General features: G+C 39.5%; 1 protein-coding gene and 3 pseudogenes across 3 annotated transcripts in view; 2 read left to right on the top strand and 2 right to left on the bottom strand.

Moving 5' to 3' along the window:
* The window catches only part of LOC119529634 (broad substrate specificity ATP-binding cassette transporter ABCG2), a 91,953-nt gene extending 84,161 nt beyond the window's left edge, over nt 1–7,792 (top strand). For all 3 annotated transcript variants that reach the window (XM_037830230.1, XM_037830231.1, XM_037830232.1), the window contains exons 13-16: nt 4,207–4,361; nt 4,927–5,016; nt 5,910–5,992; nt 7,588–7,792. In XM_037830230.1, coding sequence (XP_037686158.1) covers nt 4,207–4,361; nt 4,927–5,016; nt 5,910–5,992; nt 7,588–7,735 — 476 coding nt within the window. In that variant the 3' untranslated portion in view covers nt 7,736–7,792. The remainder of the gene's footprint in view (nt 1–4,206; nt 4,362–4,926; nt 5,017–5,909; nt 5,993–7,587) is intronic.
* LOC119529635 lies at nt 262–2,015 on the top strand (annotated as a pseudogene).
* Nucleotides 7,793–10,989: 3,197 nt separating the features above from the next.
* LOC119528722 lies at nt 10,990–12,694 on the bottom strand (annotated as a pseudogene).
* Nucleotides 12,695–15,389: 2,695 nt separating this feature from the next.
* Nucleotides 15,390–16,043, bottom strand: LOC119528721 (annotated as a pseudogene).
* Between the last annotated feature and the right edge of the window lie 6,782 nt (nt 16,044–22,825).

Genomic DNA, 22,825 nt, shown 5'->3' with positions numbered 1-22,825 from the left:
ATTTTTAATAATTACACGTAAAGGGACATCAGTGTACATGGAAAAGTGCTTCTGAAATAGGAACAAAAAAGAAGACTGTGGATAACTTTTGTAAAAGTTATATATATGGGGGACGCGGCGGGGAGAGCGGCGGGGCCGGGGAGAGGACGCGCGGTGCGCCGGGCAGAAGCCGCAGGTCCCATGCCGCGCCGCGACCCCCGCGTCCCTGCCGCCCGCTGCCCCGGGCTCGCCGCTCCGCGCCCGCGCGGCCTCAGCGGGACCCAGAAGCGATGCCCGCTGGGCGCCCGCGGAAGTATGCTGGCTCTGCTGAAGGGCAGCGTTGCCCCCGCGCCTCGCTCCGGCCAGGAGCATTCATGTAAAATGGGTCCAGTCATGCCTTCCAGTAAGAAGCTGGAAAACTCAAGAATTAATGTTTCCAGCGGATTGAATCAGTGTTACCAGGGCTCTACAGGAAAACGATGACCTTGACTTTTCTCTGCCCGACATCAGATTAGAAGAGGGGGCGATGGAAGATGAAGAGCTGACCAACCTGAACCAGCTGCTGGAGAGTAAGCAGTTGCTGAAGAGCTTTGGGGAGTCGGTCCTCAGGAGCGTCAGCCCCGTCCAGGACCTGGACGATGCCACCCACCCCAGCTCTTTTGCGCACTCGGACATGCCCTAAGATGCCAGGCAGAACCCCAGCTGAAACCCCCCTACTCCTTCAGCGGCCTCATATTCATGGCCATCAGGGACTCCTCAACGAAGCGCCTGCCTGTAAAGCTTATCTACAACTGGATCTTAGAACAGTTTCTGTATTTTGCAAATGCACCTACTGGGTGCAGAAACTCAGTGAGGCATAATTTGTCGTTGAATAAGTGTTTTAAGAAAGTGGACAAAGAGAGGAGTCAGAGTATTGGGAAAGGGTCGTTGTGGTGCATAGACCCAGTCTATAGACTAAACCTAATTCAGGCTTTGAAAAAGACACGTTATCACCCGTACTCACATGTGTTCAGCACGCTGCCCACATCTCCTCAGGCATATCAAAGCACATCAGGTCCACCCATCTGGCTGGGCAGTACCTTCTTCAAGAGAAATGGAGCCCTTCTGCAAGATGCTGACATTGATGCTGCCACTGCTGTGATGCTTTTGAATGCTCCCCCTGAGATACAAGCAGACCCAAGGGATGCAGCATCACGTTCTGAGGGAGAGCAGGTCCTCTGCCCGAGGCTGCCTTTACCTGCTCTGACAGTTCCTCCAGGAGTGATACCAAACCGAGCCCGGGTTCTGAGCCGAGGGATGTCCCCCGGCGTCCGGCCATTGCCAGTCACTCCCGATGGACCGACGGCAGCCATGAGGAACGGCCTCTCGGGCTGCGGCGCGCGGACTTGAGAGTGAGCCCTGGTGCGGCGACCCCGAGGACGACCACAGCTGCAGCAGTGCCCCCCCTGCCGGCGACTCGGTCTCTTCCTCTTGGCCGGCTGCCACTACGAGTTCGCCAGCAGGGGAGGGGGCGCGGAGGGCAGCGAAGGCAGCGAGGGAAGCTCCCGGAGTCATGAGCGCGAGCTGGAGGAGGACAGGAAACGCAGCCGGAGGCCAAGGGTGCGCTGGGGGACAGCGGGTCCGCCTCCCAGCACAGGAAGCGGCAGCACTTCGCCAAGGCCAGGAAGGTCCCCAGCGACACGCTGCCGCTCAAAAAGACACGCACGGAGAAGCCGCCCTAGAGCGACCACGAGGAGATGAAGGAAGCGGCCGGGTCCCTGTTTGAATAACATCACCAAACAGACGGCAGAGGGGCAGAAAGAGCAGAAGGAAACCACGAAAAATTAAAAACAAGTCACCGATTTATTTTGAACTTATGGCCATTTGGTTTCATCTTATCAGGAGATTTCTAATGATTTTGTGGCAATATCAGCATGTTTTTTTTCCTTTTTTGGTTTGGTTTTCTTTCTTTTCTTTTTTTTTAAGGTGCCCCTCTCTCTTGTTTCAGACCTTAAGAATTTTATTTTTAAATGAGATTGAAGCCATAAACTCATATTGACGCTCAGCTGTTTTACAAAAGGTTTGCATTATCTGAAGATAATGGGATCTGAGGATGGAGGAGAGGAGGTTCAAAGGGACACAGATGGGACATAAGAAAAAAAAAAGAAACATAGACTGTAAGCTTTGTATCAATGTTGAATTTCTTGAACTTCTTAACTGCTCTTAATGGGATTGCATAAAAGAATGTTCTTGTCCATGGGAAAGCTATATGTGAATTATATTGTTTGTTCAAAGATGTGTGCAGCTTGCTCTCATATGTTCAGAGGACAGAGCAATAGATGATGGATCATAGATAGGGAGGGAGGGAGGGAGGGAGGGAAAGAAAGAAATGGTGTTGTGACAGGATGTTAAAGGTGGTGGATCCGGGTATCAGGGGAGGGGGGTTGGGGTTTGCTGGAGTTCTATGTATGGGGTTTGTTCTGTTTTTGCAACTGTTCCTGTAAGTTTGAATTTATTTCAAAATAAAATTTCTTTTTAAAAAAAATGCTTTGGTAAAACAGCCCTGAACACATCAGCGCAGTGACATCTACGACCACTTGGTATTGGCCCTCAGACACATTTAAGAGAAAGAGACTGTAGATCTTTTCTTTTTAAATGGTATTACACCTAGACAATTATTTTTTATCTTATTGCAATTGTCTTTTCTCATAATCTAGTACTATGTGAAAGGGTTTGCATCAGAGATTTTTTCCCAGCCTTATAATATATCATAAGCTCCTACTTCCCTTGCCCTTCTCTAATCAATGTACTTTCAAGAGTTCTTTGGTAGAGTTGTCTACCTGAAACTAGAATGGAACAAGCCCACATTTAGATGGTGGCTCAGGAAGACTGTGGCCAAGACACCTGGGGCAGGTTTCCATCTTGGGGGTGAATGTTTAAGAAGGGATGTGTCGGGGGTCTTTCCCGAGAACTGACTTCTCCCATAGCAACACTCAGGGTGGGCACTGCAGTTCCTACCATGGGGCGTTCTGGAAGAGGGCATTGCGCTGACAGTGTCAGCGGTAGAGGGGGCGAGCCTAGAGCACAAAAGCCATCCAAGATGGCCTTTTGCCCAACTCAGAGCCCCGTGGCCCAGCAGGACTGCTCGGCGTCGAGCGGTGCCACATGTGTGCCGGAAAGCCTGAGTTTCTGTCACTGTACTTGTGTGTGGGCCTTGAGCCTCTCACGGAATCAGAGCGATGTAAAAGGGAGGGTCTTTCAATCTGGGATGGGGTTAAATTCAAAGTGATTTCTTTTTCCCTTTTTAAACTTTATTCAGGTTGGGACGGGTTTGTTTCTGGCAGACCACGGAGGCCCAGGTGTTACAATTTATTTTTGTTTCCATCCAGAGGTATTTTTCTTTCATCTTCAAGGTTTTTTGCCACCAAAAGAAAACATTTGATCTCCGTGCCCCCTCTTGATCATAACTTGCCAGTGTTGACAGTCGAGTCCTTGCTCAGTGTTGTAGGTCCCAGCCCTCCAATACTATATCAAACACTGATATGCACATAATGCAGCACTGTGATCTAATTTAAATACTTTTTTATTATTTATACTACTATATATAATATACATCAACACTTTTGCTATATAACCAAAATGATAACCCTCTTTTAGTTACCTGCCAAACTCTGGACTTTGGAGTATATTGCAGTTAACAGCTACAAAATCGTAATGGTGTCTTCTTTTCTTTGTAATGGAATGTGTAAATCAAACTCCATATATTGTGTGGTGTTTCTTTTCTAGAGATCCATGAGGATTTACATATCAGCATCCAGTATTCTGTATAAAACTGTCTATCCTTGTGAATCAACTGTTAACCTCTCTTCATTTGAGAGTGCGCCACTGAGGGTGGTGAGCTCCTTTGTGTTCTGTCTCTCTCTCTCTCTCTCTCTCTCTCTCTCTCTCCCCCTCCCTCCCTCTCTCTCAACTGCTTATTCTTGAACTAAACAGACTCATCAGCTCAGTTGCTTTATCATGAATAAAGTGTGAGACCTTGCAAAAAAAAAAAAAGTTATATATATGGAGGGGAAAAATGAAATTGATAACCCGGGATAGTTCCCTAGTGTATGCTTTTTGTTTTTTTTTTTTTAAATGATATTAGTTTCTTCACAAATATAGTGTTATTTGCACAATAAACAATCCCAGCTACATGGTGACCAGTGACCTAGGCAGTTGGATTAACCTCCTCTTTTCTTCCTTTCTAAGGGCTGAAGCCAACAGTGGAGGCCTTCTTCATCATGATGTTTACCCTTATGATGGTGGCTTATTCAGCCAGTTCCATGGGGCTGGCCATAGCAGCAGGTCAGAGTGTGGTTTCCATAGTGACACTTCTCCTGAACATCTGCTTCATACTCATGATGGTGAGTGGGAACTATACTTCCCTGAGAAGTAATTTTTCCTTCTTTTTCCATCCCTCAAATTCACCTGCTTTCAGGATTCTGTAAATGGAACTCTTTGATGCTCTAAGACCAAATTTTGAAGTATATGAGAGAATGTACAGGCAACCTCCTGTATTTTGAAAACAAATGTTGTAAAAATATTGAAGAATTCCAAAGTTCACATGGTACTAGGTCACTGCCTTTCTGGGTTCCTGAGATTCTCTTACATCAGTATATTTCTATATTTTGGTTAACCTTTTCCTCCCTCTCTCCCTCCCTCCCTTCCAGTTAAATGGAATATATACTGTGTACACTGTAGATATATTTTTATCCCTTTAAAACCATAAATAGTACAGAGATGTACATACACAAAAGAGGATATAAGCGTTTAGAATAAGTGGAAAAGAATTTCAAGGAGGAGTTGACCTTACAAATGTTTACAGGGTAGCAGAGGACTTGAAGAGAGCGTTCTAGAGTACCGACTGCATTGCCATTGCTTCATGAAATCACTCCATCAATTCTGATTCTGCTTTTCTGCTTTTCCTAGATGTTTTCAGGGCTGTTGGTAAATCTCAGAACTGTGGTGCCGTGGCTCTTGTGGCTTCAGTACTTCAGCATTCCTCATTATGGCTATTCGGTAAGTGATTCCTCTTCTAGTCATTGTGACTGAGTCATTGTTCCCAAGCAAGGAACAACCAAAATAAAGCCTAACACCTCAGGACCGTGTCCATGAACTGTGAAAGTCACCCATCCAGGAATTTCATTTTAGGAGCAAGCATTAACACAAGGCTGGGAGATCACCTTTATAATCACCTGGAATATAAACCCTCCCTGTTCTTGTTTGAGGGAGGTGAAGAGCGAGGAGATAACTTGTAGCAAAGGAGAAAGATTGCCTAATTGCTGAGAGATATTGTTGCATTTCAGTTCAATAAGGAAATGAATGAGAATGTGGGAGAGCAGAAAAGATGATTTAATATTGAAAGGGAAACAGGAAAAAAAAAAAACAATATGAACATATCATGCTCATAGCTGCTGTTGGCTTTAGAAAGCTAATCATCCCCAAAGAAAATAGTTCTGTGTTATATTCATATATAGTGTATTATATTTAACATACCATAAGATGTCAATAGACTATAACTGAGTTTCTAACTCCCAAGAATTACAGCTGGTTTTCATGAAAACAAAGAACAGTGGTACAAAAGATTATTACCATAAATTAACAATACTATTGAGCATCTCCATATTGTTTTAGTTACAGTGTTTATGGAGTTTTAAAGTTAGGAAGAGAAGAAGAAAAGATCTGTGGTCTAATATAGCCAGAGGTCTCCCCTCTTGGCCAAATGCTTCGCTTCTTTTGTATTAGAAGCCAAATCCCAACCCTAGACCTCTTAATTGCCAGGGAAAATAATTTTCGTTTCCTTAGTGTGACAGAGACTGAATGAGAAACTATTAGACTAAAAAGACATGAGAGAGATTATTCTTTGGAAACTTCTTGAAATTTAAAACAATCCCCAACCCATCTTGTTACAGGCGTTGCAGCATAATGAATTTTTGGGACAAAACTTCTGCCCAGGTTACAATGCAACATCAAACAGTACCTGTGATTTTGCAATGTAAGTTTGCATTAAATGTTATAATGGATTTGCTTACTGTTGTAATGTGATGTAGAAAGGACACAGGGCTCAGAGCTGGTGTGAGTCCTTCCAGTGGCAATGAGCCTAAACTTTCTCATCCATAAAAGGATTTCCTTCACACTAATACATATGGAAGTGCTGTACAAAAAGTGGGTATTTTACCACAGTCAAAGTTATATTTAGGTTGGAGAAATGTTTCTTAAATGTTGCTTGTTGTTTTCAATTTGAGCCTTAATAAAAAAAAGTTCCTTTCATATTTGGGTGTGAGATTGAGTTTTCACTTTTCAGAACATTGGTGGTTTGAAATAAGAGCTGCCTTGATATTTTAGCAAGGGCTTACAAGTGTCTGAACTCACATGGTTACCCATGAGCCCCACCCCGACCAGTAGTGATAGCGTAAAGGGAATGAACAGTTCCTTCCTAAGATCTTGGCACTTGCCTCTGCCTCATATGCATTTGGAAAACATTCTGAAATCAAAGCCTGTACAGCTTTTTTGTTTGTTTTTAAACTGACATGAAATACTCTCGTTCGAAGGGTGTGTCCACATATTTCAGTAAACTGAAGAGGAAGTTCTATTTTTGTATAATGTCACTATGCCTGCTCCCTTTTCGTTCATTCTGGGTGTGAGTTTGTAACATGCAGTCACTGCCAACTAGCTGGTCAGGATGAAGGGGACAGGAAAAGCGGGAAAAGCAGTGGAGACTAGGCTCCATGGTCACGTAAAATGAGGTTCATCTTATAAGATGAAGCCACTCTTTAAGTAAAGAAAAGCTATGGCTGTTTTCAGAACAACTGAATATCAAGAGTCACACAAAAATGGTACCAGGCAATAACGGTGGCTGTACTTGGTATTTTTAGTGCCAGGTATTTTTCTAACCTGTGGCAGAGTAACGTCAGCTCTGCTCTCCTCCAGCTGCCACTTAAGACTTAAACATGATCGTTGCCACCTGCCCAGAATGGCTGGTAGCTGAGTATCTGTGATGCTTTTTACAGTCCTGATACAAAAGCTGAAAGAGGGCAAGTGGCAGGAGACAATTGCTCACCTCTGGACTAGTTTTAGAATTCTTTTGTGTGGCTGTTTTGAGGGTAAAGCCTTCTATAAAGAGCTTTGATTATCTTAGCAAGGGCCATTGGCTCCATCTGTTAAAGCTGAGGTTTTCCCCATTATAAGTGGAAAATCACTCGATAAACGTTTCTGCCCTTTGAAGAGGGCAGCACTGTAGACTGGGAAACAGATGATAAATCTAAGGAGCCCAGAAACTTGTTTTAAAGTGTGACTCTATAAACCTGGGCAAGTTCCTTAAACCTTAGTGCCTTCATCTTTTAAATGTGTATAATAATATCTATTCCCATTGGACTGTTTTAGAGTTTAAGCCATTATATGCAAGTTACTTAGCATAGTATTTAGCAAAATTGTAAGCATTCGGTGACTGTTAGCTATTATATATGAAGGGATAATTATGAAGATTTTGTTCTCCGGTAAGTTTCCTTAACTAAGGATGAGTAAATATATTGAGTAAAATTTGACAGATGCTACAAATAAAATCATTATTTCTTTTCCGTTGAATTTCAGATGTACTGGCGAAGAATTTCTGATAAACCAGGGCATTGATCTGTCCCCTTGGGGCCTGTGGAGGAATCAGGTAGCCTTGGCATGCATGATTGTTATTTTCCTTACAATTGCCTACCTAAAATTGTTATTTCTTAAAAAGTTTTCATAAATCTCCCCTTCAATTTACTATCATTTTTCTGCCAATAAAAAGGAGTACCTTGATTTATTTATGTGTTCATAGACTTTTCATTGTTGTCCTTTGTTTGGCTGCCACTATACTGTTGTTCCACACAAATTGTTTTCAACAGAAACATTCATAGAAATCACGGAGAACTGGATTATACGCGAAAGACACTACATCATAAACTAATGATAGTATGCTTTGCATATTTGTTCATCTGGTCAGACAGTAACCATGGGGAAGAAATCTAGTGAGATTTATTGACCTAGAAAAGGAGATCTGAATTCTAGAAACCCTTGACAAATCACCTATGTCTCTGACATCAGTTTCTTTCCTCATCTTTAAATTGAATAGGGTGGTCCGTAGGCCTCCAGCTTTGATAACTGTTTAATTCTATGATCTGCCGTTATTTAGTAACTAATAAATAAATGCATAGTACTCTATTGGAAGTGTGAAATCTAAAATATATTGTAAATAACAGTGTTAATAATAGGGTAAAAGAAACATTATCATGATAGAAAAAAGTCTTTGATGACCTTATTAAAGTAGTAGAACTTAACTGATATTTCTCTATAGCAGAATTATAATCTGGAACCCTTGGCTGGGGGCTTTGGATTGTAGGTGGAAGAAAGGGCCAGGGGTCTGGTGATATGTTCTTGTGACATTTCTGGGCCTCTCTAGCTCTGGTAAGTCACTTTGTGGGGAAGGGGTAGTTTGGTGTTTCATACTCTGTGTGTTAATCAGAATCACCTGAGGCGTCTTCCCACAGTGCAGCTGTCGGGCCCCTGCCCAGGCCCACTGCATCAGCACCTGCAGGGTCACTCCATAAAGAACTCGGTCCACTCCTGGATTCGTTAATTCCCAAGCCCCCTCTCAGCTCTGAAGATTTCAGATATATGATTTAAAAACTGTTATATCAGGCTTATACAGGTTTTCTTCTTCCCTGCATATACACCTCATCTATTTACACATCTTCTCCCCATTCTAACCTTTACCAGTAACAGGGATATGTTTCTTAACTTCTTTTTAATGGAGGGGTAATATACAGAAAGTACAGTTCAGGGAATTATCACAAAAGGAACATACCTGTGCACCTAGCATTCTAGGTCAAGAAACAGAACCAGTATCAGTGCTTAGCAGCTCCTGTCAAGTCCTCTCCCAATCACTACTCTTCCCTTCTTCCCTGGGGTATTTCTCTATTTTTAATTAAAAGAATTTTTTTTATTAGAGAAGTTGTGGGTGTAATTACAGAACAATTATGCATAAAATAGAGGATTCCCACTCACCACCTCATCACTAACACTTGCATTGGTGTGGAAAATCTGTTACAATTGATAACATTTTTTTGTTCTAGTATTTTTTTGTAGTTCTATTTTTTTTTAAGGTAGAGCTGTAATAAACAAATTCCTTTTATAAACAAAATTTTAACTGAAAAGCCACAGTGGATGGAGAAAAGAAAGGATATTGCTTGGTAAAATCCAGTGACATCTACAATAGTTTTACAGCACATTTAAGTATCCTAGGGTTTTATATCTTCACTTGCATTCCATTTCCAAATTGATTCTAATAAAAATGCCAGTTAAGAATACAGGTTTGACCTCAAGCCTAGCCCTGAATTTGTGTGCCAGGAAAAGCAAAACTGTACTCTTAATTTCAATCTTAATATTATAGCCTTGTTTCAAAAATGGTCTGCCTTATTTAAAACACAATGCCCGTTTAAATGGCAACAAGCAAGCAGCAATTCATAATTACACATAATATTCACTAAATGGGACGTGATTTTTAGGATCTGGAATACACTTGCTCTTTGAGTCTCCTCAATAATTATTGACTTAGACTGACACTACCAAAAGTAAGAGTACTGTATAAGGGACACACATTTACAATACTGCTAGCCTTAAAAGCAGTGAAGCTAAAGAAAATATATCAAATAGAAAGTACATGCAATCTTATGGAACTTCCACTGACCTATCAGTGCCTTCTATGCAATGTGCTTCTTTTTCATACTTGTATTAACTACCAAGAAAGGACGGATGAGATTAAAATTAATGATACTGAACTGAATTGTTTGAAGCCCCACATGTCGGGAAAAGTGCATTTAGTTCAGCAGCAATACAGCACAGTGTGAAGATACTGTATTTAGACGCAAATGTTCCAGAATTTAAAAATGTACAAGGCAAGTCAAGATATAAAACCACAGTACACTGTTAAATTACCTTGAAATGTACATATAATGCAGTGTTCAAAGAAAGACATTAATTTCATTGTACAAGGATAGGGAGAAATCCTTAAAGATGCCTATTGTGGTTTTTGATATAATAAATACATATCTATATAGCACTGTATATACATATATAGAATGTGTGTATTCATGTGCAATTTTTTGCCAAATTATTGTTATCTTTTTTGTATCTGCAACTTCTAGGAGTGAAAACTTCTCACTACAAGTTTTTATCCCCAAACTTAAGAAGATATTTAATACTAGAAAAGGTCTCAACACCCTATTCCCACCCAAAGACTCTCTTCAGATATCTTGCTTCACAACTGGTCAAAGAAGCACAATTAAAGGATTTCTAGAATTTTTGACTGCATCTTTTCACTTTGCCTGTTGTTTCAACAAGCAAATATCTTTAAATATTTAAACAAGCTGATGCAAATTCTTTAGCAGAGGATATAAATTCTAGATTTGATTGATTAAAACAGAGCAAATCACCCCCCTTCCCCCAAAAACTCCAGTGATTTTCTCTGACTGTAAACAATATATAAAATTTAAACCTCAAATTTCAGAATAAGTTAAAGAAAAATTCTACCTTCAGGGCCTATCATACTAGAGAGATCTGACTATTAGTAAGAGGAAAATGTGTATGAAAAGTTGCAACAAAATTGTTTGCCCTCTATTTTTCCTAAGAGAAAGTATGTCAATTATACTACCTCTGTCCTTTAAATTTAATAACTTCATAATTTGTTGGCAGATGTTTTAAGCAAACTGGCATGTCAGATCACACAACAAAAAAAATCCATCAAGTTCAGCAAAGAAAACTTATATAAGCCTTTTGTACAGAACAAAAGAACAAAACAAAACAACTAAATGGCTACGATTCTTCTATTAGCAGAAACACATAATGCAGTCTTTATAAATCTGCCATATATATATATAATATCTACATAAATAGATACAAATATAGATATGAAACATTAATGGCAGTCTATATTTGACAGTGTATGGGACCAGCCAATTTGAATCAGACCATGGCATGATACAGACCCTGAATCTTTAGGAGCTGGATGTTAAAGAAGGTCCTCAGCAACAATCTGAGGTGGAAGGTGACTTAGTGGACAGTTCTCAATACTCTTGATTGAAAGTTTGCTGCAGAGAGCCAGCTCAAATGGAAGGCTAGGCAGGTTGGGGTTGTCATTCACATACAGTTCTTCAAGGTTCTCCAGTGTACTAGTTTCCTCAGGAAGATGAGTAAGTAGTTTCTCTCCAAGGCCTAGATGTGTGAGATTGATAAGGTGACCAATGCCTCTCAGAAGAGTGGTCAATTTGTTGTTTGTAAAAACTAATTTCTGTAAATCTTTAAGATAAGCAATTTCATTTGGCAAGGATTCCAATTTTTTCTCCTTTAGACCCAACTGTCTTAACTTCCTAAGGTTTCCAAGATCATGGGGAAGTTTCTTCAGAAGATTATTTGATAATATTAAGACCCCAAGAGAAATAAGACCAGACACATCCTCAGGGATCTTTGTGAGCTGATTAGTGGCTAAATTCAATTCTACCATACTGGTCCAAGTTCCAAAATCCAACGGAAGTGATGTTACCTGATTGTCCTTCATATTCAGCTTACTTAATACTTTTGCTCTGGAGAAAATTCCAAACAGAATTTTATTAATTCAGTTGTGTTCCGTGAGAAAATAAATGGTGGAAAATTGAGATGGACCACCCACTGGATATAACTGGAAGCAATTTCTAGCTAGGGTTAAACTATTCAGTTTCACAAGACTTGACAAAAGACCCTCTGGCAAAGTAGAAATGTTATTGTTCTCTAAATTTAATTCTTCAAGTGCACTGCTTATTGCCAATCGTCTGTTATATCTGAAACCAAGATGACTTAAACTGGACAGGTTTCCTATGGTATCTGGGAGGTTTAGCAGTTCATTTTGCTGCAAGTCAAGGTTGGTTATCTGTGTGCAGTTTCCCATCTCCTTTGGAAGGTGTTCAAATTGACTGTGCACTACATCCAGCATGATGAGGTTACATAATTCACCAGGTAGTTGTTTGATTGTGTTCTCTCAAATGCTAAGCATGCTGAGTTTTGACAGGTTTTTGATGTCCTTTTCCACAGTTGTTATATGATTAAAGCAAAGGTATAGATTAGTGAGAGAATCTAATTTATATACCACTGAAGGAATTTCTCTCAGTTTGTTATGCCATAAATCCATAACTTCTTCAAGTTATCAAGAGAGTCAGGCAAACTGTAAGTGAATTTTCACTTAGAGCCAGTGTCATGAGATTTATTAGACAGCCAACCTCTGCTGGGAGGGGCTGCAATTTGTTACTGTATAAATAAAGTTCTGTTAATTGAGTCAACTCTTTGATTGATGGTAATATGTGTATAGACCTCTTGGATAAGTCCAAATGCATTGAATTCTCTTCCCGGCATTTGTTGAGCTCTTTAATCACCTCTGCATTGCTGGATTTTTTCTGAGTCCCAGGTGCTGGATTTAGCCATTGATCGTATTGTCAACTGAAAAAGCTACTCCTGGTTGGGCAGCACTGGAGTCCTTCTTTCCATCTTTGGCATCTTTCCCTTTGGTCTTGGGTTCTTTTTCTTTGCTCTCTTTTCCAAAACCTCCAGAGGCTTTTGCTTCCTTTTCTCTTTCCTTGGCTCATGGTACTTTGGGATCTTTCTCTTTAGAGTCTTTTTCTTTTCCTAAACTACTACTCATGGTGACTCAAGTTTGGGCAAGAAACACATGAACTTTTATTTGCCAACAACAGTAACTGGAAATGAAAGATGAAGAGACAAAGATCCTCTAAAATCAAAAAGTGTTGGTCCAAAGAAGTAATCAGCATGGAGTAACATCCATCTGCTACATGTTGGATCTAAAGACAGTATGCCCATTTCTGATAACTCATTTCAACTGCTAAAATGGTGCTGGTCAATCAGTGATTCATCAGAATTCCCCGAGGAGCCACAACTCTGCCATCCTCCTCCCTTGCCCTCTTTCCTCCTCCTCCTCAGAAGCTAACTGCCCAACCGCCACCCCCACCTGCCCCTCCTCTACTATTTTTTAACAGTAGTTACATTTGTTACAATTGATGAAAGATTATTAAAGTAGTACTATAGCTATTTTCAATAGTTTATAAGGTGGTATTTTTCCTCCCATATTCCTGACCTATTATTTTTTTTTCCATGCATATCTTTATTTTATTACTCATCTACCCATACACTGGATAAAGGGAGTGTCAGTCACAAGTTTGTTTTTTTAAATTTAATTTTATTGAGATATATTCACATACCATACAATCATTCAAAGTGTACAATCAGTTGTTCAGAGTACCATAATGTGGTTGTGCATTCATCACCCCAATCTATTTTTTGAACATTTTCCTTGTACCAGAAAAAGTGAAAATAAGAATAAAAAAGAAAAGTAAAAAAGAACACCCAAATCATCCCCATCCCCCCACCCTATTTTTCATTTAATTTTTTGTCCCCATTTTTCTACTCATCCATCCATACACCGGATAAAGGGAGCGCGATCCACAAGGCTTTCACAATCACACTGTCACCCCTTGTAAGCTACATTGCTATACAATCGTCTTCAAGAGTCAAGGCTACTGGGTTGCAGTTTGATAGTTTCAGGTATTTACTTCTAGCTATTCCAGTACATTAAAACCTAAAAAGGGTTTTCTGTATACTGCCAAAGAATGCCCACCAGAGTGACCTCTCAGCTCCATTTGGAATCTCTCAGCCACTAAAACTTCATTGCATTTCATTTTGTATCCCCCTTTTGGTCAAGAAGATGTTCTCAATCCCATGGTGTCATGTCCAGATTCATCCCCAGGAGCCAAATCCTGCATTGCCAGGAAGATTTACACCCCTGGATGTCAGATCCCACATAGGGGGAAGGGCAACGAGTTCACCCTCTGAGTTGGCTTAGCTAGAGAGAGGGCCACATCTGAGCAACAAAGAGGCACTCAGCAGGAGACTCAGGCACAATTATAACCAGGTTTAGCCTCTCCTTTGCAGTAATGAGCTTCATAAGGGCAAGTCCCGTGATAGAGGGCTCGGCACATCAATCACCAGTCCTCAATGTTTGAGTCACAAGGTCTTTACAATCACAGGGTCACACTATAAAAGCTACACAGTTATACAATAATTATCAAAGATCAAGGCTACTGGATGACAGTTAAACAAATTCAGTTATTTCTTTCTGGCTATTCTAATAAACTAGAAACTAAAAAGAAATATCTGTATAATGAGTCAGTAGTCACAATCATTTGTTAAATTCTAATTTCTCAGTAATACTTCTTCCCTCTAATTTTATCATCCTCTCAATCTTCAGGGATATCTGGGCAATGACCATTCTAACTCCATGCTTGAAATAGGTGTAGACATTATGGGGTAGAGGCATGAAACTGGTTGACGTTCTTTGAGAGACTGGTTCTTCTTGGTTTCAGGGCTTATCTGGTATAGGAACAATCTGGAGGCCTTAAGTTTCTGAAAAAATAAACTTACTAAGTAAAACTTTTATAGAGTCTTAGAGCCCTCCCCTGGGTTATTTTTGAAATGACTCCTCTATATTCTTTTCTGTTGCTATTGTCAGACCATCACTACAGCTGTTTTTTTCCTTTGTGCAAAGGTACATAATTACCCCCCCCATTTAAATAAACTTTGTACTTTGGAATAATTTTAGATATTCAGGGAAGTGGATTTACAGAAAAGATAGTACAGAAAGTTCCTGAATACCCTTCACCCTTCTTACCTTAGTGTTAACATCTTATATAATAACCACAGTAGTTTTGTCAAAAGTCAAAACTAAGAAATTAAGGTTGGCATGTAACTGTTAACTACAGACTTTGAATTTTGCCACATTTCCATTAATATTCTTTTATTGTTTCAGGATCCAGTCGGGGCCACCACATTGAATATAGCCCCCCTTTTTAAAAGTAAAAAAAGTTTTCAGTATTCCTAAAGGAATTAGGCAGGCTGGGGATCACGAGAGCGTAGATTCCCTGAGTCACTTGGTAATGTCATTTAGCTCATCAGTGGGTGCCTTGCTGTATTGTTGCAACATCAGTTTAAGGACACAGCATTATATGTTTATCTTCAAACCCCAAGGAACATTTTGTTACAGTATAACTATTTTCTTATAAAATGGAAAAGAAAATATTTAAAAAAATTTACTTCAGAATCTGTGCATATTCTTTTTTTCCTCCCACAATCTATTATAAAATCTTTATTTTAAGTAGAAGGTTCAATCACCCAGGGGTTTCATAGTTTAAAAAGCTGCAATCATATGTTGGAACTTCATTTAAAAAAACAGTGCTGTAAGTGGAACTGCTTGGCTTTGACCATCCACATTTCTGCACAGTCTTTATGGAATATGCCCAAAGAAATATCTTCTCCCTTTGCTCCAACTAATTGTCCTTGTACATAAGTCACTTCCTATTCCACTTTATCCAGAATGGTGAAATAACAACACCAGCCACACAGCCAAAGTCCTATCCAAGCGCACAGGAGATGGGCCATACCTACCATCGTCTTTCCCAATCCAGTGTAATAGGAAGTGCTCTAAGCCATGTTCCTACAAAACTAAATTGTAGTGATCTGAAGAGTATTCTCCAAAATGTATGAAACTTCATTCCTACTGAAAACTGTTAGCCACTTTTTGATGTTTGGTCCTAACGAACATAGACAAGGCACAGTAGTAAAAGTAGACAATAAAACTCCAAATAAAAAACTTCCCAACACCAACTATTTGTGGTGTTCCATATAGAACAAAAATTGCATGAAAGGAGAAACATGACATAAGAAATAGATACAGCATTTTGAAAACCTGTATACCTTCTATTAATGAACTTCTTTTGTATGATGCATTTGGTTTGCTACTAAGTATAATACTAGATTGACAGCAGTTACAAAAACAGAACAGATGCACAACGATGTCAAATGTGCTTCCAATATTGAGAAGTTCTCCAAGAAGAATGATGGAATGAAGCTTAAGATAATTGAAAATATGCACAAAAGATTGGGCATGCAGTAAATAGTCTCTTGATATCAGTATCTTTCATGGTGTTTCTTGGGTGCCTATCTAACTCTTGCCCACCAAAGGCAAGGGGAGACTATTGCCTCCCACCGTCAAGTTTGACTCGCCATGTGTATATTCTTTTGAATTATGTTTTTATTTACTTGAATGTTAAAATTTTGTTTTCATTTACTGGGATGTCAAAAGAACTAAATAGAAAGGAAGTAAAAATTAATTTACTTTGGGTAAAAGGAAAGAAAACTCAGGAATAGATGAATGTTAGCTACTGTGCTGGTTCAAAGATATTAATGTCCCCCAGAAAAAGCCATATTTTTTAAGGCAATCTTGTGGTGGCAGATGGATTAATCTTTTTGAGTAGGGTGTGACCTCTTTTTTTTTAAATGCAATTTTATTGAGATATATACACATGACATACAGTCTTTCAAAGTGTACAATCAGTTGTTCATAATATCATCATATAGTTGTGCATTGATCACCACAATCAATCTTTGAACATTTTCATTACTCCAAAAAATAAAATAGAAGTTAGACTTTAAAAAGAACATCCACTTCAGAGAACTGTCTTTTCATATCTTTTGCCCATTTTATAATCGGGCTGTCTGTACTATTGTCATTGAGTTGTAGGATTTCTTTATATATGCAAGATATCAGTCTTTTGTCAGATACATGGTTTCCAAATATTTTTTCTCATTGAGTTGGATGCCTCCTCACCTTTTTGACAAATTCCTTTGAGGTACAGAAGCTTTTAAGTTTGAGGAGTTCCCATTTATCTATTTTTTCTTTTGTTGCTTGTGCTTTGGGTGTAAGGTCTAAGAAGTAACCTCATAATACAGGTACTGAAGATGTTTCCCTACATTATCTTGTAGGAGTTTTATGGTACTGTCGCTTATATTGAAGTTTTTAATCCATTTTGTGTTAATTTTTGTGTAGGGTGTGAGGTAGGGGTCCTTTCTCATTCTTTTGGAAATGGATATCCAGTTCTCCCAGCCCCATTTGTTGAATAGACTGTTATGTTCCAGTTCAGTGGTTTTGGGGGCCCTATCAAAGATCAGCTGACTTAGATATGGGGATGAATCCCCAAATTCTCAATTCAATTCCATTGATCAGTTATCTATTTTTGTGCCAGTGCCATGCTGTTTTGACTACTATGACTTTATAATAAGCTTCAAAGTTAGGGAGTGTAAGTCCTCCTGCTTCATGTTTCTTTTTTTAGAATGTTTATAGGAATTCGAGGCATCTTCCCCTTACAAATAAATGTGATAACTTTTCCAAGATGGCCAAGTAGGTTGTTGGAATTTTGATAGGAATTCCATTGAATCTGTAGATGAGTTTGGGTAGAATTGACATCTTAATGACATTTAGCCTTCCTATCCATGAACAAGGAATATTTTTTACCTCTCTTTAGGTCTCCTTCTATTTCTTTTAGTAAAGCTATGTAGTTTTCTATGTATAGGTCTTTTATATCCTTCGCTAAGTTTATTCTTAGGTACTTGATTTTTTTAGTTGCTATTGAGAATGGAATCTTTTCCTTGAGTGTCTCTTCAGTTAGGTCATTTCTAGTGTATAGGAACATTACTGACTTATGTGATTTAATCTTGTATCCCACTACTTTGCTAAATTTGTTTATTAGCTCAAGTAGTTGTGTCATTGATTACTCAGGGTTTTCCAGATATAAGATCATATCATCTGCAAATAAGGACAGTTTTACTTCTTCCTTTCCAGTTTGGATGCCTTTTATTTCTTTGTCTTGCCTGATTGCTCTGACTAGCACTTGTAGCACAATGTTGAATAACAGTGGTGACAGCGGGCATCATTGTCTCATTCCTGATCTTAGAGGGAAGGCTTTCAGTCTCTCGCCATTGAGTACTATGCTGGCTGTGGGTTTTTCATATATGTCCTTTATAATATTGAGGAAGTTTCCTTCAATTCCTACCTCTTGAAATGTTTTTTATCAAAAAAGGGTGATGGATTTTGTCAAATGGTTTTTCAGCATCTATTGAGATGATCATTTGATTTTTCCCTTCTGATTTGTTAATGCGTTGTATTACATTGATTGATTTTCTTATGTTGAACTATCCTTGCATGCCTGGAATGAAACCACGTGGTCACTGTTCCAGTTTGCCAATGCTGCCAGGCTGCAAAACACCAGAAATGGATTGGCTTTTATAAAGGGGGTTTATTTGGTTACACAGTTACAGTCTTAAGGCCATAAAGTGTCCAAGGTAATGCATCAACAATGGGTACCTTCAGTGGAGGGTGGCCAGTGGTGTCCGGAAAACCTCTGTTACCTGGGAAGGCACGTGGCTGGTGTCTGCTCCAAGCTCTGGTTTCAAAATGGCTTTCTCCCAGAACATTCCTCTCTAAGTCACAGCTCCTCTTCAAAATGTCACTCTCAGTTGCTCTTGGGGTGTTTGTCCTCTCTTAGCTTCTCTGGAGGAAGAGTCTCCTTTCAATGGCCATCTTCAAACTGTTTCTCATCTGCAGGTCCTCTCTCAGCTCCTGTGCATTCTTCAAAGTGACTCTCTTGGCTGTAGCAAGGTTGCTCCTTCTGTCTGAACTTATATAGTGGTCTAGTAAACTAATCAAGGGCCACCCTGAATGGGTGGGGCCATACCTGCATGGAATTTATCTAAACAGAGTTATCACCTACAGTTGGGTGGGTCACATCTCCATGGAAACACTCAAAGAATTACAATCTAATCAACACTAATATGTCTGCCCACACAAGATTGCATCAAAGAAAATGGTGTTTTGGGGGACATAATACATTCAAACTGACACATTCCATTCCCTGGACCCCAAAATGACATGATCTTTCCATATACAAAATACTTTCATCCCATCAAAATGTCACAAAAACTTAAGTCATTTCAGTAACAATAAGTAAGTACAAGATCCTATCAAAATCAATTACAGGCATGGTCTTTTCCTAATGCAAAATTCCCCTCTAGCTGTGGACCTGTGAAACTTAGAACAAGTTATGAGTTTCCAGTATACAAAGGAGTGAGTCATAGGATGAACATTCCCATTGCCATAAGGAGAACTGAAAGCGAAATAGGGTTTAAGGGCCAGAACAGTTCCTAAAACCCACAGGGCAGACTCCATTAGATTTCAAAGTCTGAGAGTCATTTACAGAATGATGTTGCATTCTTGGGGCTTGAGAGAGCGGTTTTCCCACACTTTCCAAGGGCATTTGCAGCAGGCCTTTTCTTTCCAAACACTGGGGTGAATGCTCCAACATATCCACAAATTGGGGAGACCACCTTCTGCTTGGCCCCACCCTCCTCAGACATCAGGGCACCACTGGGATTCTCTTCTATCTCCAGGGCACACGTTTGACCCCTTCAGAACAGTGGGATGGCGGCCAGGCTCTCCCCAACCTGGGAATGTGCTCCACCCTCTTTGGGGCCTGGGGTGGCAGAACTCTTCCTGAGCATCAAGGCAGAAGGCTCACCCTCAATCTCAGGGGCAAACTCACTCTTTCCATGTGTGTGTGTGGGCCACTCTGCTCTCCCAGCCTGAGAACTCTTGACTCCAGACCTCAAACTCCATGGCTCTGTCTTGGAAGAAATTTTTCCTTCAATTTGTTCCCTGTCTCCTCCCTTCCAGACTGACAGCATCTCCATCTATAAAGATCTTGCAAAAATTCTGTTGGCTTCACATGAAGCACACAGGGGTCAAAGCCATCAGACAATAGGTCTTTCCACAAATCCTTTCTGGATAACTCCATCTCCAATCCTGGCTTGTACTGAAAGGGTGGCTGGGTTCCATGTTTGGTTAAATCTTCACATTGGGCTGTAGCTTCTGGAGTTCCACCCCCTGAAAGCCTGGAATAGTCTAAACCATCAGTTTCTGGTTTCTTTGAACCCAAGAGTTCAGTTCTAAGTTTATCTCTTTCTGCTGGCATTTTGCTATAAGCTGAAAGGAGAAACCATGCTATATCCACAACTTCTAGTTTCAAAATCACATCAACCAAGTATCCCAGCTTGTCACTCTCAAATTCTTCCTTCCATCCAACACCAGGATTCAATTTTGCCAAATTCTCTGCCACGTTAAAACAAGGACCACCTTCCTTCCAGTTTGCAATGACACTTTCAACATTTCTGTTTAAGGCCTCATCAGAAGTATATTAAGAGTTCATATTTCTACCAACAGTCTCTTCAAAGCAGTTTAGGACTTTTCTATCAATCTCCTCATAATTCCTCCAGAATCTTCCCCTTATCCATTTAAAAAGCCACTCCAACATGTTTGGTATTTGCAAGCTCAACAGCATCCCGTTTCTCTGGTACCAAAATCTGTTCCAGTTTGCCAATGCTGCCAGATTTCAAAACACCAGAAATGGATTGGCTTTTATAAAGGGGGTTTATTTGGTTACACAGTTACAGTCTTAAGGCTATAAAGTGCTCAAGGTAATGCATCAACAATAAGATACTTTCAGTGGAGGATGGCCAATGGTGTCCAGAAAACTTCTGTTAGCTGGGAAGGCATGTGGCCGGTGTCTGCTCCAAGTTCTGGTTTCAAAATGGCTTTCTCTGAGAATGTTTATCTATAAGCCATGGCTCCTCTTCAAAATGTCACTCTAAGTTGCTCTTGCAGTCTTTGTCCTCTCTTAGCTTCTCTGGAGCAAGAGTCTGCTTTCAATGGCTGTCTTCAAACTGTCTCTCATATGCAGCTACTCTCTCAGCTTCTGTGCATTCTTCAAAGTGTCCCTCTTAGCTGTAGCAAGCTTGCTCCTTCTGGCTGAGCTTATATAGTGGTCTAGTAAACTACCAAGGCTCACACTGAATGGGCGGGGCCATACCTCCATGGAAATTATCTAATCAGAGTTATCACCTACAGTTGGATGGGTCATATCTCCATGGAAACACTCAAAGAATCACAATCTAATCAACACTAATATGTCTGCCCACACAAGACTGCATCGAAGAAAATGGTGTTTTGGGGAACATAATACATTCAAACTGGCACAGAAATGTCATATGATTTTTTAAATGTGTCCTTGGATTCGATTTGCAGGTATTTTGATGAGAATTTTTGCATCTATTTTCATTAGGGAGATTGGCCTCTAGTTTTCCTTCCTTGTAGCATCTTTACCTGGTTTTGGTATAAGAGTGATGTTACCTTCAAAAAATGAGTCAGGTAGTGTTCCATTTTCTTCAATGTTTTGAAAGAGTTTAAGCAAGATTCATGTCAGTTCTTTTTGGAAAGTTCGGTAGAATTCCCCTGTGAAGCCATCTGGCCCTGAGCATTTATTTTTGGGAAGCTTTTTGATGACTGCTTGGATCTCTTTGCCTGTGATTGGTTGGTTGAGGTCTTCTATTTCTTCTCTGGTCAATGTAGGTTTTCATGTGTTTCCAGGAAATTATCCATTTCCTCTACATTTTCTTGTTTGTTGGCATATAGTTGTTCACAATATCCTCTTTAATATTTTAATTTCTTCAGGATCAGCAGTAATGTCACCTCTCTCATTTATTATTTTGTTTATTTGGGTCTTCTCCCTTTTTTATTTTGTCAGTCTAGCTAGGGGCTTGTCAATCTTGTTTATCTTTTCAAAGAAACAACTTTTAGGTTTATTTATTCTCTCAATTTTTTTTTTTGTTGTTCTCTATGTCATTTATTTCTGCTTTAATCTTGTTATTCTTTTCTTCTACTTGGTTTAGGATTAGTTTGCTGTTCATTTTCTAGCTTCTTCAGTTGTTCCATTAGTTCTTTGATTTTAGCTCTTTCTTCTTTTTTCATGTATGTATTTAGAGCTATAAATTCCCCCCCCAATTCTGCCTTCACTGCATCCCATAAGTTTTGATATGTTATGTTCTCATTTTCATTCATCTCTATATATTTAGCAATTTCTCTTGCTATTTCTTCTTTAACCCACTGATTGTTTAGGAGTGTGTTGTTTAACCTCTAGACATTTGAGAATTTTCTAAGTCTCTGATGGTTATTGACTTCTAATGTATTCCATTGTGATCAGAGAATGTGCTTGGCATAAATTCAATCTTTTAAAATTTATTGAGGCTTGTTTTATTGGTCCTCTGTCTATCTATAGGAGAGAGTGATACCTTGAAGTCTCTTGCAATTATTGTGGAAACATGTATTGCTTCCTTCAGTTTTGCCAATGCTTTTCTCATGTATTTTGGGCACCTTGATTGGGTGCATAGACATTTATGATTGTCATTTCTTCTTGTTGAATTGCCCCTTTTATTAGTATATAATGACCTTCTTTGTTTTCTATAACACTTCTATAACATCATTGCATTTAAAGTCTATTTTATGTGAGATTAATATTGCTACTCCTGCTTTCTTTTGGCTGTAGCTTGCATGGAATATTTTTTTCCATCCTTTCAGTTTCAATTTCTTTGTGTCTCTGTTTCTAAGATGTCTCTTGTAAGCAACATATTTTTTAATACATTCTGCCAGTCTATATCTTTTAATTGGGGAGCTTAATCCCTTCACATTCAACATTATTACTGTGAAGGCAGTCCTTGAATCAGTTATCGTATTCTTTGGTTTTTGTCAGATATATTTTTCCCCTTTCACTCTTTATTTCCTTTAACATACCTTTACTAACTCTCTTTAGTACTGAACCCTTCTCCATACCTGTCTCTCCTTTCTTTGTTTCTCTGCCTGTGGGGCTCCCTTTAGTATCTGAAGTAGGGCAGGTCTCTTGTTAGCAAATTCTCTCAGCATTTGTTTGTGAACATTTTAAGCTCTAAGTCAAATTTGAAGGAAAGCTTTGCTGGATAAAGAATTATTGCTTGGCAATTTTTCTCTTTCAGAATTTTAAATATGTTATACCACTGCCTTCTA

The sequence above is a fragment of the Choloepus didactylus genome, chromosome 3 (assembly GCF_015220235.1).
Source record: "Choloepus didactylus isolate mChoDid1 chromosome 3, mChoDid1.pri, whole genome shotgun sequence".
In the NCBI taxonomy this organism is placed as follows: Eukaryota; Metazoa; Chordata; class Mammalia; order Pilosa; family Megalonychidae; genus Choloepus; species Choloepus didactylus.
Note: the sequence above shows the minus strand (reverse complement) of the source record. Positions and strands in the feature narration are given on the sequence as shown.